The 19906-nt window shown below is 42.6% G+C and overlaps 1 protein-coding gene and 1 long non-coding RNA gene across 2 annotated transcripts; one reads left to right on the forward strand and one right to left on the reverse strand.

The window, feature by feature from the left end:
* Positions 1-15370: 15370 nt before the first annotated feature.
* LOC133811286 (uncharacterized) lies at positions 15371-17774 on the forward strand. Its single transcript, XR_009882919.1, has 3 exons — positions 15371-15532; positions 15730-15764; positions 17347-17774. It is a non-coding gene; the product is annotated as an uncharacterized LOC133811286 (long non-coding RNA).
* A 1400-nt stretch (positions 17775-19174) lies between these two features.
* On the reverse strand, positions 19175-19906 carry LOC133817047 (uncharacterized). The gene has a single exon (XM_062249436.1). It carries the CDS (start codon positions 19904-19906, stop codon positions 19175-19177), a length of 732 nt encoding a protein of 243 aa, XP_062105420.1.

Genomic DNA, 19906 nt, shown 5'->3' on the forward strand with positions numbered 1-19906 from the left:
TCAAGAGACAGCTGCCGAAGTTATGGCACGACAGCAGCAGGAGATTGAACGGCAGCGCGCGGAGTTAAGCGAAAGGCAGGTGGAGATGGACCGCCGCCAGATCGAAGCCATGGCAGCCCTCGAGGCAGCCTTGCAACTGGCTAGGAATCAGGCCGCACTTGTTTCGCAGCCTGACCAACCTGTCAATGGGCCACCCCAGAGGGGTCCAAATCCTAGCCCACCAATCCAACCCTTGAGTTCACAAAGGCCCGAGCAGCCTCAGGTGCCCCATGACGATGTCCCGATGGACCCTGAGGCACAGCCTCCATCCTAGGCTGGTCGCAGTAATCCCCCGCAACAGAGGCAGAATAGGGCCGAGCATCAGCCTCGTAGTCCTAGATGCCGTAGGGGCGATGATCCATACCTACCGAACATAGATCAGTATCCCCCTGGTAACAGGAGGAACTCAGAGTTAGGCTCTGCGGTCTGGGGTCCCCCGCAGCATGATAATGCCCAGGGACACAACGACCAGCGCAGGCCGCCCTCTAACGTTCGGGACGTTTCGGCCAGGGATGGAAATCGAGGGAACAGTCGATCCCACCATAGCCAATCAAGGTTCAGAGATGGCCATGGATATAATGAGGCCGACTCAGGCAAGGGAAACGCTGGCCGAAGGAATGAGGAAAAAGGTAAAGGCGGGAGCCAGGTACCTCAAGATGACCAACCCAATAGACGGGATGCTGGGGGGCAGCCCAAGAAAAATAATGTCTTCAACCGGCTTGGGGGTAGCGAGCAGCGGAGAAGAGACGAGGATTTGCGAGACGTACTCAACGATCGCCGCGAGCGGCATGGCAAGAACGTCCCCCCAGCAACAGAGGCCACAGCAATTCCTACCGCTGTACACGCCCAGATAGATGCCCTCAATCAAGCCGTGCAACAGCTGGTCAGGGGAAGGACATCTTATATCGACCACGATAGGAGGAAAGACACTCCTTTCGTACAGAGGATAGCTAATGCAAAAACTCCAAGCAAGTTCAAAATGCCTACACTTCCAAACTTTGACGGGTACGGAGACCCAGTGTCTCATGTCAATAAGTTTGAAATACAAATGGACATTCAGAAAGTGTCTGAAGACGCTCGGTGCAGGATCTTCCCTGCAACACTTTCTGAAGCCGCGCAGGAATGGTTTTTTAAGTTTCCGCCCGCAAGCATAGTTTCCTGGGAAATGTTCGTAAGGGAGTTTTACGGACAGTTCTATGCAGGTCGTGTGCATCCGACCGAAGCAAACCAGCTGGTTGAAATTCGCCAGCAGGATGGAGAATCAGTGAAGGACTACATTCAGCGCTTTATGCAAGCAGCAGCTGGAGAAAAAACGGTGGGAGACGAAGGCAAAATGATGGCCATAACCGCAGGGGTTAGGCGTCGCTCCCCTCTCTGGAAAAGCCTTCGAAAGGAAGGAGTAAGAACTACCCAGGAATTCCTAGACCGAGCTGATCGTTACATCAAGCTCGAAGATGCCATTGCCGACGATGGAAAGCCTTCTGGCAAGGATAAGAAAGCATCCGAGCCCGCCTAAGCCGCCAATGGGTCCAAACCTAACGGCAAAGGCAACGGCAACGACAATGACAAGAATGGTGGAAAACGACCGTATAACGAGCCTTCCACCTCCGACAATAAACGAGTGAAGGGTAACTGTTATGAACCTCGGTTCACTAACTACACTGCCCTCGTTGAGTCTCGGGGAGAGGTTTATCAGGCCACAAGCTCTAGTGTGCCTTATAAAAAACCTGGCCCCATTCGAAAGGATATTTCGAAGAGGGACACTACCAAGTTCTGTCATTACCATAACGACTACGGACATGACACCAACGAATGCAACCAGCTGAAAGACGAAATCGAGTTCCTTATTAGACAAGGACACTTGAGGAGATACGTACGGGCCTCGGGAAATTCCCAACGAGAAGCTCCGGGTAGCAACGAGCAGGCTCCCACGTGCCAACGCTCGCCACCCTTACAGCCTGCCCCTGTGACTGGCACACTCTTAACCATCTGTGGAGGCCCGCACCTCGCGGGAAATAGCAGAAAGGCCAGGGAACGATATGCTCGGACCTTGCGCCACGACCAGGACATCGAGATGATGATTGTGGAGGACCGCGCACCAAAAAAGGCTCGGTCAGACGAGGGCGAAATAACCTTCTCTGATGGCGATGCCCAACACGTCCGGTTCCCACATTCCGATCCATTGGTCGTGGATATCCAAATGGCCAACATGATGGTGAAGAGAGTGCTGGTCGATACAGGAATTTCAGTGAATATCCTGTATGAGTCTACACTGGAACGCATGAAACTGTCCGTTAAGGACTTGGAGCCTTGCAACCAAACGATATACGGCTTCTCTGGGGAAGGACTCGCCCCCGCAGGATTAATCAGACTACCAGTGACGACAGGTACAGCGCCTGTAACAAGGACATTACTCGCCACTTTTGTAGTGGTCGATTGTCCTTCGGCGTACAATGCCATCATTGGAAGGCCTATACTGGTTGATCTACGGGCCGTCATCTTTATGTGGCACTTAGCCATGAAGTTCCCAACGGATGCAGGAGTAGGACGCGTGCTGGGAAACCAGAGAGAAGCCAGGGAGTGCTACAACGCCTCAATAACGAAGGCGAAAAAAGGAACATCAAAGAGCATTGCCTCAGATAGGTTGCAGATGGCGGTTGATACACAAACCCAATCCGGTGATGAAGTCACCAAATAGGGTGTTGCCCAAAGGAGGATAGAGACTTAGATCCTCGCTTTGGGGATTTTGAAGAAAACGTTGGACCCGTCGAGGACCTGGAAGAGGTCCAACTCGAGGAAAAAGACCCGACCAGAGTCGTAAAGGTCGGGAAGAACCTAGAGCCCACCACGAAGCACGCACTGGTGGAATTTTTGCGGAAGAACCAGGAGGTTTTTGCCTGGTCGCACAAAGACATGGCTGGGATAGATCCTGCAGTTATCAGCCATGTCCAGAATATAAACAAGACTTTTCCACCCGTGCAACAAAAGAGAAGGTTGCTCGATAAGGATAGATCGCGAGCCTTAAAAGAAGAAGTTGAAAGATTAAAGGAGAATGGGTTCATCAGGGTGGCATTTTATCCATCGTGGGTCTCCAATCCAGTGCTGGTTCCCAAGCCTAACGGCAAATGGCGAACCTGCATGGATTTTATAGACCTCAATAAAGCCTGCCCAAAGGATTGCTTCCCACTCCCAAGAATCGACCAGCTGGTCGATGCAACTGCAGGGCACGAGATCCTCTCATTCATGGATGCATATTCGGGCTACAACCAGATTAGCATGCATCCCCCCGATGAGGATCACACCAGCTTTCGGACCGATACGGGCTTATACTGTTACAAAGTAATGCCCTTCGGACTGAAAAACGCAGGTGCGACTTACCAACAGCTAGTCAACCACATGTTTAAGGAGCTGATCGGAGTAAACATGGAGGTATACGTGGACGACATGCTGGTAAAGTCTAAAAAGGCAGAAGGGCATGTAAGGGATTTACAAGAGTGCTTTGATGTATTGAACAAATACCAAATGAAGTTAAATCCCCTGAAATGTTCCTTCGGAGTTGGATCAGGGAAGTTTTTGGGGTTCATTGTAAATTCAAGAGGAATCGAGGCCAACCCCGACAAGATAAAGGCCCTGATCGACATGAAATCGCCAGAAAGGATCAAAGATGTACAAAGTTTAACCGGGAGAATCGCAGCCCTAAGTAGATTTATTTCGAAGTCAACAGACAAGTGCATCCCTTTCTTCAATCTACTTAGGGGAAATAAGAAGTTTGAATGGACAGGAGACTGTGAGCAAGCATTCCAGCCCTTGAAAGCCCATATGGCACAACCTCCCATCTTATCAAAGCCAATCGAAGGAGAAACTTTGTTTATTTACCTGGCAATTACTGAAGTTGCTGCTAGCGCGGTGCTGGTGCGAAAAGACGAAGGCGTGCAGAAAGCAGTCTACTATGTTAGTAAGAGACTGATCGGGGCAGAATTGAGATATCCACCAATTGAAAGGTTAGCATATTGCTTAATCCTGGCCTCTAGGAAGCTACGCCCTTACTTGCAAGCCCATCCTATCACAGTTTTAACTGACCAGCCCTTGCGGCAAGTCCTCCAAAAACCAGAGGCAGTTGGGCGATTATTAAAATGGGCAGTCGAACTAGGGCAGTTTGATATAACCTATTCACCGCGAGCAACAGTAAAGGGACAAGTCTTGGCCGATCTTATTGCAGAATTCACCGAACTCCCAGACAGCGAACAGTGCGAACAGCCTAAAGCGCCTGAGCCTCAAGACAAAGCTCCTTCATGGAAGTTATTCCCGGATGGGTCGTCCAACCAATCCCACGCTGGAGCGGGAGTGTTATTGGTAACGCCGGAAGGGCATCGATTTCACTGCTCCATCAGGTTCGACTTCACCGCATCAAATAATGAAGCCGAATACGAAGCACTCCTCGCTGGATTGAGAATGGCGAAAGACATGAGCATAAAGTCGCTTGATATTTACAGTGATTCACAGTTGGTGGTGAATCAAGTTCTAGGAGAATATCAAGCGCGAGGCTTAAAAATGGTGGCCTACTTGAATAAAACAAAAGATCTGCTAGCCCAGTTCACGGAATACACCCTTCAGCAAATTCCGCGGGATCAAAATTCAAACGCAGACGCCTTAGCAAAACTTGCGAGTGCAAAAGATGCTGACACCTTGAACATTGCGCCAGTAGAAAGACTGAGTGAGCCAAGCATACAAGCGGTTGAGACCAATATGGAGATTCGAATGGAGGATACGTGGATGGCACCTTACTTGGAGTATCTGACGAACGGTGTGCTACCAGCCGATAGAAACAAAGCCAGAAATCTACAAAGGCGAGCCGCTAGATACATACTGGTCGATGGTATTAGGTACCGAAGAGGATATTCAATGCCACTACTCAGATGCGTTACTCCAGAAAAATCTAAGGAACTCATGAAAGAGGTGCATGAAGGCTTCTGCGGGGATCACGCTGGGGGGCAGAGTTTGGCAAAGAAGATTCTGAGGCAAGGCTACTTCTGGCCAACTATGAACGAGGATTCGATGGAGTTTGTAAGAAGATGCGATAAATGTCAAAGATTTTCCAAGATTCCACGAGCAGCTCCAAACGAATTGAAATAGATGCAAAGCCCGTGGCCTTTTGCGGTGTGGGGAATAGATTTGATTGGATCCCTACCTACGGGGAAAGGAGGAGTAAAGTACGCAGTCGTGGCAGTCGATTACTTCACTAAATGGACCGAAGCTGAACCACTCGCCACCATAACGACCAAGAAAGTTCTTGACTTTGTCATCAAGAACATTGTTTGCCGCTATGGTTTGCCCCGAAAGATAGTTTCAGACAACAGAACCCAATTTGACAGTGACTTATTCACTGACTTCTGCGAAAGGCATGGAATTATTAAAAGCTTTTCTTCAGTTGCGCATCCCCAAGAAAATGGGCAGGTCGAAGCCGTGAATAAAACTCTTAAAGATACCCTGAAAAAGAGGCTTGAAGATGCTAAAGGGGCATGGCCAGAGCAGCTACCTAAAGTCCTTTGGTCGTATAGAACATCTCACCGAACAGCGACAGGTCATACCCCATTTTCCTTGGCCTACGGATATGAAGCTATGTTACCTGTCGAGTTAGATCCCCCCTCACATCGACGCCTAACATACGACCAGGACCAGAACAGCCAACTAATGATGGAGTCCCTAGACTCAATTGACGAGATACGGGAGAAGGCCCAACTCCGAGTTGCTGCTTACCAGCAAAAAGTCGCCCGGTACTTTAACTCCAAAGTTAAAGAAAGAAAATTCAACGTCGGTGACTTGGTGCTACGATGAGTTTTCTTAAATACCCGCGACCCCACTGCTGGAGTACTCGGACCTAATTGGGAAGGACCTTACCAGATCGAAGAAGTCCTTCATCCGGGCACCTACAAACTTGCACGCCTAAACGGAGATCTCGTTCCACGTTATTGGAATGGAGAACTCCTGCGCAAGTATTATCAGTGAACAGTCCTTTTTAAAGGACTCGCTTGTATTAAATTTTACTTTTTACAAGTTTTGCAAAGAGGGTTAGCCACGTTGTATGGCTAATCGCTCGTATATGTAAGATTCTATTTTAGAATCACTCGTAAAGACATGTTTAATCCATTTTTAATACGAGATTATAAGGGACTGTGCGCAACCAGTCATTCTTGCCAACCTTTGTAAATTTATATTTACAAGTATTTGTTCATTACGTGTGTTGTTTTGCTGTATTACAAGTATTACTTTTTCACCCGAGCAGAAATGTTCGAACAGGCCATGGTCAAGGCAAGTGACCAAGGACCTAAAGCTCCTCGATCACTTGGGGGGCATATAAGGCATATCGATAGCAAAGCGTACCATGAGGTATGTAAACACATGAACAAAATGAGTGAAAGCATGCTAAGGTACTTAGAGTATTTTTCAAATTTTATATTTTGTTAAATCAAGCCAAAGTACTATGCTAAGTTCGGTCATACGGACAAATGTTATAATAAATGAAAATATTATAGCATCATGATGCAATCTTTTACATCGCAAGCATCATTGCTTGGATGCAACTGTTTAAATAAAAGGAAAAGTTTGCTGCCCATGCAGCAAACTCAAAAATGTTATTGTCTTTACATCACGACCCGTGGGTCGTGTAATCAAAAGAAAGAAAAAATAATAAAGCTCAAGAGGCATTGGGAGCAGGAGGGTCTTTATTAGCATTCTGATTGGTCGCGTCCTCAATGACTCCTTCTTCCTCTGCACCAGCAATGCTTGGGGAAGCAAGGATCCTTGCTCCGGCCTCCTCTTCAGCCAGTTGAGCAGTGCAGCGAGCCAGCTCAGCAGTCCTAACATCTTCTGAAAGATAGCTGAAGTCGGCGCCCTGATTGTGTTTCCAGAAGTTGTAAAAACACTGGAGCGTCATCTTCTTATACCTTTCCAGATTCTTGGAGTTGTCAAGCTTCAACTGCTCCACTTGGCTCTCAAGAGTGGTGATGGCCTCGTTTTTGGACTTGAGCTCCTCGCCCAGTCTCTTGCATTCTCGAAATTGGACTCGGCTGGACTCCTGGTACTCCTCCCTCTGCTTCCTTATAGCTGCCTTCGAAGCTTTAGCCTCCGATAGCTTTGTCACCGCGACATCCCTCTGCTGAACCATCGCCTCCAACTCCTTTGCATGCCTGGCCTCTGCAGCCGAAAGTTCCTCGGCCGCTTTCACCTGGTGCCTCTCGATAGCCTTTGCCCGAGCCTGTTCGATAGAGGCTTGGGCACGGGTACGAGTAGCAGTTGCAGATAGAAAAGCCTGTGAACAAAGGAAAAAGTTAGAACCTGTTGCAAAGAATAAAAGACTAAGGCCAAAAAGATAAAGAAGCACTTACGCTGGCTATTTCGTTCAGGGTCCTGTTCAGAATTTGGTCGACCCCCATACTCTCTGCCTCAACCATTGAATTTTTGATGCGGTCGTTCTTCAAGATGTGCGCAAGACGGTCTTTGGCTGCTCGTAAGGCATGGCTCAAGAGTTTGGCCCCAAGAGTTTCTTCCCGCTTGTTTTGTTCCTTGGTGGGCACAGCCGGAGGGTTTGACGGGGCAGGAGGAGTCTGCTTCTCAGCAGGAGCCGGAGGATGAGCAGAAGTTTTCCCAGTTGGCACGTCCTTGGGAGGGTCTTCTGTTCGACTCTTTTTGGCAGGTCCCTTGCTTGTTTCGCCGTTGTGTCTCCTTGACGACTTTCGCCGGAGCTGAGGAACTTCCTCTTCCTCCTCAGCCTGGTATAGGTCGAAGACGTTGGGAGTGGCCATATCTGCATACAGGTAGACACAAACAAAGGGTAAAGATAAAGGCAGATGAAGACTCTTTATCCAACAGAAAATAAGGTCACAAAGTTAATACCCGAGCTACAACTACTGGTTGCTATACTATTGACTCTATTAGTCACACACTCACTATCTGGCATGAAGAAGTCTGGCCCTAGATTTGGAGTATATGTAAAGTTGCCCTCCCCGTCAAACAAGTGACAGGGAATTGGCAAGCTATTTAAAAGCAAATTTACTGTACCATTTTCATCGGAGGATTCCCCCAAGTCCACAATTGGCTCTTTGGCCTTTTGTTTCCCCTTGCCTTGGGGAGCAGAAGGCCCTTCTACAGAAGGATTGCCCGTGGGTTCCCTGATTGTAACCCCTGTCGGCCTCCTTCGTGGAGGAGACGCAGGAGGTTGCTGCTCAGGAACCCCCTCGGCAGTGGCATCGGCTACCACGGGTCCTCTTGTTTCATGGCGAGGAGCCAGGAGGTCAAACAGCCTCAGGTTTTTATCACTAACTAGGGACTTGACGCTTTTTTCTGCATCTGTCATCCTGGCCAATGCATTGGACCTCAACACCATGTCTGGTGTTGGGGTCGGACGTAACCATGGGCCTGAAAAACAAAGTATACTTTAAGAAAGATGAAGGAAATTTCGATGATTGAAAAGTATCGACCAGTAAAACAGCACTTACCTCCTCGAGCGAAGGCCAGGTTGTTGCTGGTCAGGTCCGGCGTAAGGAAGTACTCCTTGCTGTACTGCCCCACGTTGGATATGTGCGTGGTGGCACTCAGGAACTTTCGGTTTGTCTCCTGGTGACAAAGATGGAAGAAGCCTGTCCCATACTGTTGCGGGTTGGACTTAAGGTCAAAGAGATAATTGACCTCATGGGGGGTAGGCTCTGGCCAATTTTTAAGTTTGTACAGGATATAGAGTGCGGCCAGCATTCTATATCCATTTGGAGTAATCTGGAAAGGGGCGACATTGAAATAATCGGCCACCCCTTGTTAAAAAGGATGTAGAGGGAGGCTAGCCCCCGCCTCTATGTGATACCGAGACCAAGCACTGTATACACCTCCAGGGAGGTTAGCCCTTTGGTCTGCAGAAGGAATTTTGAGGTTGACCCCTGTGAGAGGATAGTTCCTGAGATAGTTGGCAAGCATCCTGGGAGTCACAAGGCTGGTCGGGGAGATATACCACTCGACATCAGGCAGATTCTGATGGCGAGGGCGGGCTCTAGTTTGGATGTTAGGGTCAGGATCAGGATTGTTTCGGCCACTGGTCGAAGGAACCCTAGCCTGTGAATCAGGCTGGGCAGGATGGTTTGGACTATCGTCGGATTTAGGTCTTTTCTTGCCTACGGATTTGGAACGAGCCATTTGAGGAGGAGAAGGACGAGGTCTGGAGGAGGATCGAGAAAAAGGAATCTCGTGGATTCGGTCAGTCGGTTGTTCTTCGCCTTCGAGCAGCTCGGCGAGAAGGTCATCGTCGATGGGCTGTTCACCTCCCCACAAATCTGGCATCAAGGTCTGCAAACAGAAGAATGGGGAGGTGAGGATAGAGAATTTTTAAAGGCTTTTTAGAATGGCGCTGGTCGAGTATAAAAGTCAAGCTTTTATACAACAACATTCTAACAAAAAGCTAAATCCTTCTACACGAACAGTTTGAGAAACGGATCAAAGGATGAAAGTAAAAAGTTTTTCAAAAAAGCTTTTTCAACTCCCCTTATGGCGGGAAAAACCTATTTTCCAACTAGCCTAAAGATCGAATTTTTACTTCGATTTTACGTCCTAAAAGCATGATCCCGACTATTAAACTAACTCGTAACCTTTTTTGCCTACAAGACATTCTACTCACAAGCATCTCAAACCAGAAGCAGATGAACTCAAACAGTCAACATACAGAAGCATGCATTATGAAAATTTGAAGCATAAGGATTCAAAAACTTACCAAGAAAATGGTCGTGGAGATTGGAAAAGAGTCTTCGGAAATCAAGGAACTCTCGGACTGAGTCTTGAAAATGCAGAAGAACGGTCTCCGGAGAAGATTAAAGATTTTTAGGGTTTCTTGAGAAGGCAATGGCGTGCGTAAAAAGAAAAAGGGAAGTTTGGAGATGTTATATAAGTTTGTCTGTGGCATAAAAAAGGTGTAATCATCAGTTTCCCTTTTTCGAAGTATGGGGAAGCGGAATAGCCGTCGAATTATTACTGGGGAACCGAAAGGTCATGATTAGACAGGAGTAGGTTGCTTTTTCCAAGGACACACGAAGGGTTCTGACATGCATGGTGAGGTTACCGAAGGGTCGTTCGCTCAAAAGTTTATTTATTGCTCATAATAAATAAACTTGGGGGGCAAATGTTATCCAAAAAATTGGCATTGATGACGTGGCAACTGATCCCTGGACACGTGGCTGACACTTGGAAGAGCTCTGCTAGTGTATCGACCAGAAGACGTATTAGAAGCAGTAAGCAGCCCAGTCTTACCTGCGACCAGTCTGGTCGATGGTTCCGCATACAATGTAATATTACTATAAAGATCTTTGTAGATCCCGAATTTAACTCACACAATCTCCTGAGTATCCAATTATTTAGGAGAGAATATCGGCAACAAAATCATGTGATCCCCCTTGAGCCTATAAATAGAAAACGATAGCTCAAGGGAGGGACTTTTGGTTTTGAATTATTTGAGACTAGAATAATTCTCCTAGGAATATTGTATTGTTCTTCAGAGGTTAGTAAAACTCATTGAACCCTTGTTCTTTGATAACTCATTTGATTCTTATATCAATAACAGTCTAAGTGGACGTAGGTCATTACCAGATCCTGGGGCCGAACCACTATAAAATATCGTGTTCTTATTACTTTTTGTCATTCGATTCTTGTCAACACATTCATTCACATCAAGCATATTCTGACTCCGTGTCAGTTGACCAAAATCTGGGTCAACATCTTTTTAGAAGTAATTTGTGCTTAAAATTACAAATCTATTTAGAAAATGATAGTTGATTTATTTTAACTATCACTAAAATTTGGGAATCAATGTACTTTTAAATATTATTGAACTTATATTTTGTGGATTCTATTATCTTAATAATCTTTCTTTTGCTATCTTGATTTCTATTATTAATTTATGTTTATATATTGACTTTAATTTCTTAATTATTATCTTTTATTTTATTTTTATTGTTACAAAGTCTCATTAATCTTTGGAGCTAGGTTAGAATTTATTAATTTTGGTTTAAAATAGTTTTCTTTTCGATTTTAGACAACACCTTTGGGTTCGATCTCGTGCTTACACGAACACTATATTTCATATACGATTCGTGCGCTTGCAAGGATAAATTTTTAAAACATACCCGTTTTGGGTCCATCACTTAACCATTTTTACAACGGGCATCATTGTTTCACCATTGGAACGGGTAGGGGTAATCCCCCACAATGATCCTACTCGGTCTCAATAACTAGGTTGTCCTAATGAACCTCGATCTTGGGTTCTCTAGTCAACTAGGTTGGGTTTCCTTTATATCGACCTTAATTTCCTTTGGGCTTAAGTCTCATTCCTTCTGATGTTTTTTCAACTTGATCTCTGTTTAACCCTTTGGTTAGCGAATCCGCAATGTTATCTTTTGACTTCACATATTCAATTGAGATATCTCCCATTGAGATCAGTTGTCTAACGATATTATGGTGTCGATGTATGTGTCTAGACATACTGTTATACAAAAAAATTTGTGTCCGACCAATTGTTGCTTGGTTATCACAATATATGCATATTACAGGCACAAGTTTAGGCCGTTCTGGAATATCCTCCAAGAAATTACACAACCATTCTACTTCTTCACGACATTTATCCAGAGCTATAAAATCGGATTTCATCGTGGATCTAGTGATTACAATTTGTTTCGAGGATTTCCATGAAACAGCTGCGCCACCTAGAGTGAACACATATCCACTAGTACCTTTCGAACCTTGGATGTCAGATATCCAGCTTGTGTCAGTGTATCCTTCAAGAATAGTTGGTTCTCTAGTATGTTTCAATCCATAGTTACAAGTATACCGTAGGTACCTAAGTACTCTTGTAGTTGCCTTCCAGTGTTCAACATCTTGATTACTCGTGAATCGACTTAAAGTACTTACAGTGTAGGCAATATCTGGTCTTGTACAGCTCATCAAGTACATTAGACTACCTATCACTCTAGCATACTTTGCTTGAGAGAAACTGTCGCTTTTATTCTTGGACAAATGATGACTTATGTTAATTGGTGTTCTGGACACACCAGAATCATTTTTACCAAATTTGTCAAGAATCTTGTCCACATAGTGTGACTGACTCAAACTAAGTCCAATTGGTGTCCTTGTAATCTTTATTCCTAGAATTACATCAGCCAATCCCATGTCCTTTATGTCAAACCTTGAGTTCAACATATCTTTGGTAGATTTTACCATTCGTTGGTTGCTTCTGACAATGAGTATATCATCTACATACAAACAAGGAATAATATATCCATCCTTTGTATTTTTGATATAAACACATTTGTCACACTCATTGATTTTGAAGCCACTGGTCATCATGACACTGTCAAATTTTTCATGCCATTGTTTTGGAGCTCGCTTAAGTCCATATAAGGACTTTACCAATTTGCACACTTTCCTTTCTTTTCCTGAAGCTACAAAACCCTCGGGTTGGTCCATGTAGATTTATTCCTCAAGATCCCCATTTAGAAATGCACTTTTTACGTCCATTTGGTGGACTTTAAGGTTTCGCAATGCGGCAATTTCCAAAATCATCCTTATGGAATTTATTCTCGTCACAGGAGAATACGTGTCAAAGTAGTCACGACCTTCTTTTTGTTTGTAACCTTTTATTACAATTCTAGCCTTATACTTATCAATTGTTCTATCTATTTTCATTTTTCGTTTGAAAATTCACTTACACCCTAAAGGTTTACATTCGGGAGGGAGGTCAACTAGTTCCCAAGTGTGATTTTGCATGATGGAATCAATTTTGCTTCTTATGGATTCCTTCCATAAAGGACCCTCAGTAGAGCTCACAACTTCTTTATATGTTCGAGGTTCTGCCTTTACCATATAAGTTAGAAAATCTAGTCCAAAAGAATTTTCTATCCTTACCATTTTGCTTCGTCTTGGCTCTACTTGGACTTATTCACTCTCTTCTTCTATTTCTTGATCATGGATATTCTCATACATAGCCTCAAATGTTCGTTTAGAAAAGCTTGGTCCATCCCCATTAGGTTTACAAGGAAATGCATGTTCAAAGAACGATGCATTTTTGGATTCCATTATTGTATTCTTGTGGATGTCAATATTTTTAGACTCGTGTACAAGAAATCGATATGCGTTGCTATTTTGCGCATAGCCAATGAAAATATAATCAACTATTTTAGGACCTATTTTCATCTTCTTTGGCAATGGTGTAGATGCTGAAATCCACAATCAATTGAAGATGATCTTTTGCGGGCACCGACAACTTGTAGAACAAAGAAGAGAGTAACTGGGAAACCTTGGGACACCGGGATGGTGCCGACCGAAGGGACTCGACGGTCATGTCAGTAAGCTTGTTAACAATGCAATAATGAAAATGGAAAATGAATGGCTGAACTAAGTTACCCCCTATCTTGATTGCGAAAATAATTATGTAATTTCAGAGAGAAAGAGAGAATGTTGTAAGTGAGAAGAGTTGTGATGATTCAGATTGATCTGCCCCTCCCAGTGACTGAGAGTGGCTCTTATAGGCAGCTGTGGAAGAACGTTACTCATGACCCCTCCTTCTCCTTTGGAAGCACTCTTCTCCCACTTTATGAGGGAGATCGTTATCCACGTGGTCAGTTTGACTACCCACTTCTCAGTCCATTTGATGAGTGACGAGACTTAGTCTTGGGTGTGGGTCGGATCATTGAGTTCAATGTCGGGTCATGGTAAATGTTAATGTATGACTTGACCATATTGTTTTGGGCCTATTGAGCTTGGTCTTGTGATTGTACCATTAGGATAGTCAGATAGCCCAATTCGGTCTTATTTGAGCATTCTTTGTCAATAACGCATGTGTGTTGACATAAGACTTTGGGCCTGAGCCTAATTATTGCCTCTACAATTTTGTCCCTACTCTTTGAGTTGAGTTTATCTCGAGTTAAAGAGTATAAATTTTAGTGCTCAAATAATCTCTATAATTTCGATTTGTGAAAAGCCCAAATTTTGAAGTCCCATATTGAAATAAATTGATCGGCCGGTTGTTTTCTATGTTAAGTCAATGGACGTTCGACTGGCACAGTTAAATGCTCTGGCACTCTAAAACATGATTGTTGTATTATGTGGTGCATGTCCCATTTTGCGGGGCATGTTAGCATGTGTTAAAAGTGCGGACGATATTCTGTGTCATTTAAGTTTGTGTAGGCAAGCTTTGATTATGACCAGTCAAGCTTTTTAAGGAGCGGTTGAGATGAGAAACTTGGTCCAAGGGAATGGTGTCCCTTGCTTTCATAGTAACAGTCATGTTGAGAGCTCAAGTCATAATTAAATTTGATCATGAATTCTTAGATTTGAGCATTGAAGCGTGAATGGTGTCATCCTGTATTTCATTCTTTGGTCCTTGATAATATAGAGCACTCAAATCCATGTTTGAAAGCTGGAGTCGATCTTGAAATTTAATGAAATGAGTAATAGTTAAATTAATAAATAGTAAATTTTCAAAAATGTCATTGATGGAGTGCAAATCAATTTACCAAAACCGATGAAATAAATAGCAGTCAATTTGTGAACATATTGTATTAGTGCTCAATAAATATAATAAGTAGCACTCAGTTTATATAGTTCTAGAAGGAAGTAGTACTCAAAAAATGTTTTAGAGATAGTAACAGTCAATTAATGAAACAAGCATTCATTTGATGACTTGTGGTATAGCATTCTCTTGAGTGAGAATATAAGTTGCAACAGTCAATATGCAGGATTCATAGCAGTCATTTTTTGTCTCTTGGTGTTGCGTTCAAGCGAGTTGATAAATTGGAGCAGTCAACTTATGACTCATGGCGTAGGTATCAATCAAATAACTTCTAGCAATTATTTTAAAAAAGCAGATGAAATAAGTATCACTCAATTTAGAAAAATATCATTAGTGGAGTGCCAGGCAATGAAATAAATAGCAGTCAATTTGTGAACATATTGTAGTTCTCGATCAATATAATAAGTAGCATTCATTTTATATGGAAATTCTAGAAGGATGTAGCAGTCAATTTATAATTAATATTTGTACAAAAAGTAGTCAATTTGTAAAATTAGGTGTCCACTCAATATGAGATATCTATTCAATCAATATCACTCAAGAAATAGCTTTTCTGTAGATGATTATAATATTTCACACAATTATTTTTTTTCTATGGGCCATGACCCACTATCAACATATATATAATAATATTTATGATTATTATTATTATTATTAATATTTTCAAAAGGTCTAAAAGTAGCATTTATATCATTACATCAATACTTTGTACTCCAATAGAGAAAAACCCCAAAGGACCGTACGATAATATAATATACTCATATTATTTCAGACAGATACCCAAAGGATCAATGAGGCTTACCTCAAAATTTTTGGCGATTGGGCTCCTTCTTCAGTCGTTGCATGCACTAATCTAAACATGGCTTCTGAATTTGTTTCTCTCTTTGGCAATTTTCTGTAAGTCATGAGATGGGGTTGACTTTGATTTTGTATGCCCATTTCTGTTGAACTTTGTTGTTTTGAAAAACTTGTGTGTATTTATGTATATAGATATGTATATATACACATATTGGAGAATATTATTTCAGTTCACTAGGCATTTCCAGGAGCTATTTTATTTTTCTTATATTTGGGTCTCTCTTTCTAATTTGAAGGATTTGAAGCTTGAGCTCATTTTCATTGTATTGAGGTTAGTTCTCTCTGCAATTTTTTATTGTTGTTGATTGTTTGAATCATTGCGTTGATTTCTAGAATGCTTGAGGGTTTAGGGTTTATCCCAAAATTTGTTCTTTAAGCTTGGACAAGGCTTAGCTTTTTGATCCTGTTTGTGGGCCTAGCTCTTGAATATATTTGATTTTGATTAATTGGTAGCTTTGAGTGCTAGTGTTTATTTTTCATTTGATTATAAGTACTATCTTGAAGAAATTGACTACTGGTGCTACCCTACTTTTATTTGTAAAAATTGACTGCAGGTGCCATTTTATTGATTGCTGATGCTATCTTTCATTTGTAACAATTGAATGATGTTACTTTCACTTGTGAAAATTGATTGTTGATGTTTTCTTATTTTTGCTTAAAATTGACTGTGTGTGCTTTCTCATTTTCACTTGTAAAAATTGACTGTGGGTGCTCTCTCACTTTCGCTTGTAAAAATTGACTGTGGGTGCTCTCCCACTTTCACTTGTAAAAATTGACTGAGGGTGTTTAATAATTAGTTTTGAATTGAGTTCTTCTATCTGTGATGGTTGACCACGGAGGTTGACTGCTCTTTAACTTATATTAATTTGCTTAGGTTGACTGAAGCAAAATATGCCCAAGTCCAAGTATTGAACTGTCACTAATGGTGAATGTAGAGTTTTGAATTGATGATTCTAGACTTTGCTATAGAGCGGAGTTCTCATGCTATGAGATATATGGGCAATACAGTGGAGAACAATAAGAAGTCTTTGTCAAATTGTCTGATTGAGGGTGTTGAGAGTGATGGGATCCCAATGGGGGTTCCATTTGACCGAGTTACTCTTGTCAAAAATCCGGATTGTGAAAAAATAGATATGGGCGCAACACTTGTTGTTGGGAATGGAGAGGAGCCAGAGACAATAGGTTTCATGATTGGTCCATCAGGTGGTGAACATTATGAATGTCAGGTTTAGTGCTCCGGTTATCCTACTGGGTTCCTTAACATAAACCCTTAATGTACCTTGACAAGTAGAGATTTGCAAAACTGGAGATTTGCCTAAGATATACCTTCAAATGTGGAAATGAGATTGCCTAAATCTTATGAGATGACTGACTGGGATATGGGAGGTTGGGAGTGTCTTTATAAGGCAGCTTTTGATTGTGGATTTCGATTCCCTTTCACTCCTTTGGTGACTGAGATACATTGTCTCTATGAAATATCTCCTGGGCAACTTATGCCAAATAGTTGGAGACTGCTCCTAAGCCTTGAACGCCTCATTGAAAGGTTTAGTATTATAGTAGATCCCATAATTTTTAGGAAACCTTACTATGCTAAAGAGCACGATAAAGAGAAGGGTCGAGTACAATTCGTTTGTCGCTCTAGGAAAAAACCATTTGTAACCAGTTTGACTAAGGCTGATGATTCAGCCTGGAAGGAAGCATATTGCTTCTTTAGAGGTAGTGGTTTGTTTGAGCCGGGGGTTGAAATGAGTTTTCCATTCTTTTGGCGTATCTTGAGTGAGTGTTGAATTGAGTGCTTTTATTGGGACGACTATGTATGTTTTATTAATGTTGATGTATATTTTCTAGTGCAGATACAGATCTTGTTGCTCAACCTTACACAGACGAGCTCGTTGATCAAATTATTGAGGATATTGAATCTATAAAAGAGGAGCATTGTAATTTCAAAAAGTTTCTTCCCAAAGATTGTCGGCAAAAATCACAAGAAAGTAAAGACGAAGGTGTCTCTGAACTTCAATCCCTTGAACACATTCACATCCTTGTTCTAACTCGAGAACTTGAGAAGGTTGGAATTAATTTTACTGTTTTGACTCACTTGATCGAAGAGCAACGTATGTTTGCAGACAAGATGTCTAAAAAAAGAGTGATAAAAATACCATGTTGACGTGGTTTTTTGCCAACAGATAATTATACGAATAAATAGGATGGATTAGTACTGATTGATAAACCGTAATATGACAATGATATTAATTGAGAATGTGGAAACTAATTGCAAAGAAAAGATTGTCACTTCTTTTTTAGGTGGTTCGGAGGTTAAAATCCCCCTAGTCTACCAGTCGATATTATTGATCTCTCCTTACTATTTCTTACAAAGTGTTTTATTTACAAGAAGAAGCCAACCCCTTGCACTACCCAGGGTTTTGGTATTTATAGGAGATTGATCTCTGAGTAGGTATTGGGATCATCCCGTGATCAAATCATCCATCATGTCATTTATGTGACACTGATGATTAATTCCTAAACCTTACAGTGAAGTGTGGTCAAATCAATAGGTAAAGATGGGTAATGGGTCGCATGGCCCAAATCAGGTGTGGGACGTCTGAACACGCATGTTTATACTACGTATATGAGAATTCAGGAATAGAACAGACACGTGATGTCTGGTATATGCACGTTTATATTGCAAATCCTCCATTTCCAATTCTTTTTTTGAACGACAATTACATTGGCCAACCAGTCTTGATAATTGACCTCTCTAACTGATCTAATGTCGACGAGCTTTTGAATTTCTTCATTGATCACTTTGTTATGTTCCGGAGCAAACTTCCTGCTTTTCTGCTTGACTGGAGGGAAGTCGGGGTCTACGTGCAACTTATGCATAACAATGTTAGGGTCTATACATGTCATATATTTGTGAGACCAATCGAAGCAGTCGTGGTGTTTAATAAGAAATTCAATTAATCTGGCTTGTAGTTCTGGTGTGAGCTTGCCTCCGATTTGAACTTTGTGCTCTGAGAATTCCTTGCTAATGCTCACTTCATCAAGCTCCTCCATGTTAGGCTCATCTGGGGCAATCATTGTATTTGACTGTTGCAGTTGCTATAAGGTGGATTGTTTTTCTTTCAGAGTGCTCTGATAACAGTCTCGCGCTGTTTTTTGTGCCCCCGATATCTGCTTTGCTTCCCATGATGTTGGAAATTTGACCACTTGGTGGTATGTGGATGGCACAACTTTCATCTCATGGATCCATGGTCGGCCAAGGATGGCATTATATGAAGAAGGGTAGTCAACAACAATGAACTTGGTCTGGAGGTTTACTCCTTCTGCCCAAACATTGAGGTTGATCTCTTCAATTGAGTGCTTCTGCTCGCCACTGAACCTGATTAGGATTGTAGATTTTCAGATGATTGTTGACTCATCAACTTTCATGTCCCTGAGAGCATTGATAAATAAAATGTTAGCAGAACTTCCATTATCGATCAATACACGTTTAATGAAACAATTTGCAATATATAATGAAATGACTAAAGCATCAGGATGAGGGTGAAGCAAATCTGTGGCTTCATCGTTGACAAAGCTGATGGTTTGTTCAGTGACTGTCTCTGGCTTTCTAGGCTTTCCTTGGTTGTTGACTGGTTCACGTGCATGACGTTTAGCTGGTGAAGACGTAATACCACTAACTTATGATCCTCCTGAAATCACATTTACAATCCTTGCATTTTGAGGGGGTTCAGGTGGATTTTCTTGTCTTTTGTCTCCTTCTGCTATGGTTGCTTTGCCTTTATCAGAAAGAAAATCACGTAGTTGTCCTTGGCGAAGGAGTCCTGCAACTTCAAATTTGAGTGCTATACATTCAGATGTGGTGTGTCCGTGATCGCTATGAAATTCACACCATTTGGTCATATCCTTCAGAGCTTCTGGCTTTTGAATCGTTCCAGGCCACTTGGCTTTATTTCCCATGCCTTTCATCACAGCAACCACTTCAACATGGTCTATAGTCAGAGTATACTTCGGAATTGGTGCTTTGTCTTGGTAACTTCTAAACCTTTGGGATGATTGTCCTCTCTCTTGATAATCACGAGATCGTTGGGGTGGAGCTCTTCCACCACCTTGAAATGGTCTGGATTTGTTGGTTGGATAAGGTTCAACATGATAAGATGACTTGCGCTCTACTTGTTTCGGACCCCGACTCTCACAAGAATTTGAGTAGTTAGAGATCGATTGTCTGTTAGACTCGTCTTCCTCCCATTTGATTTGAGCCCATGCTTTGGCAAGAACATCCTCCATTTTCCTGCAAGGATATTTAGTTAGCTCTTTATAAAGGTCAGATTCTACCAGAAGGCCTTTTAGGAAGGCTATGACGGCTGTGTCCACATTGCAGGTCTTAATTGAAACCTTCTCAGCATTGAACAT

The sequence above is a fragment of the Humulus lupulus genome, chromosome 1 (genome assembly GCF_963169125.1).
Source record: "Humulus lupulus chromosome 1, drHumLupu1.1, whole genome shotgun sequence".
NCBI classification, from domain to species: Eukaryota; Viridiplantae; Streptophyta; class Magnoliopsida; order Rosales; family Cannabaceae; genus Humulus; species Humulus lupulus.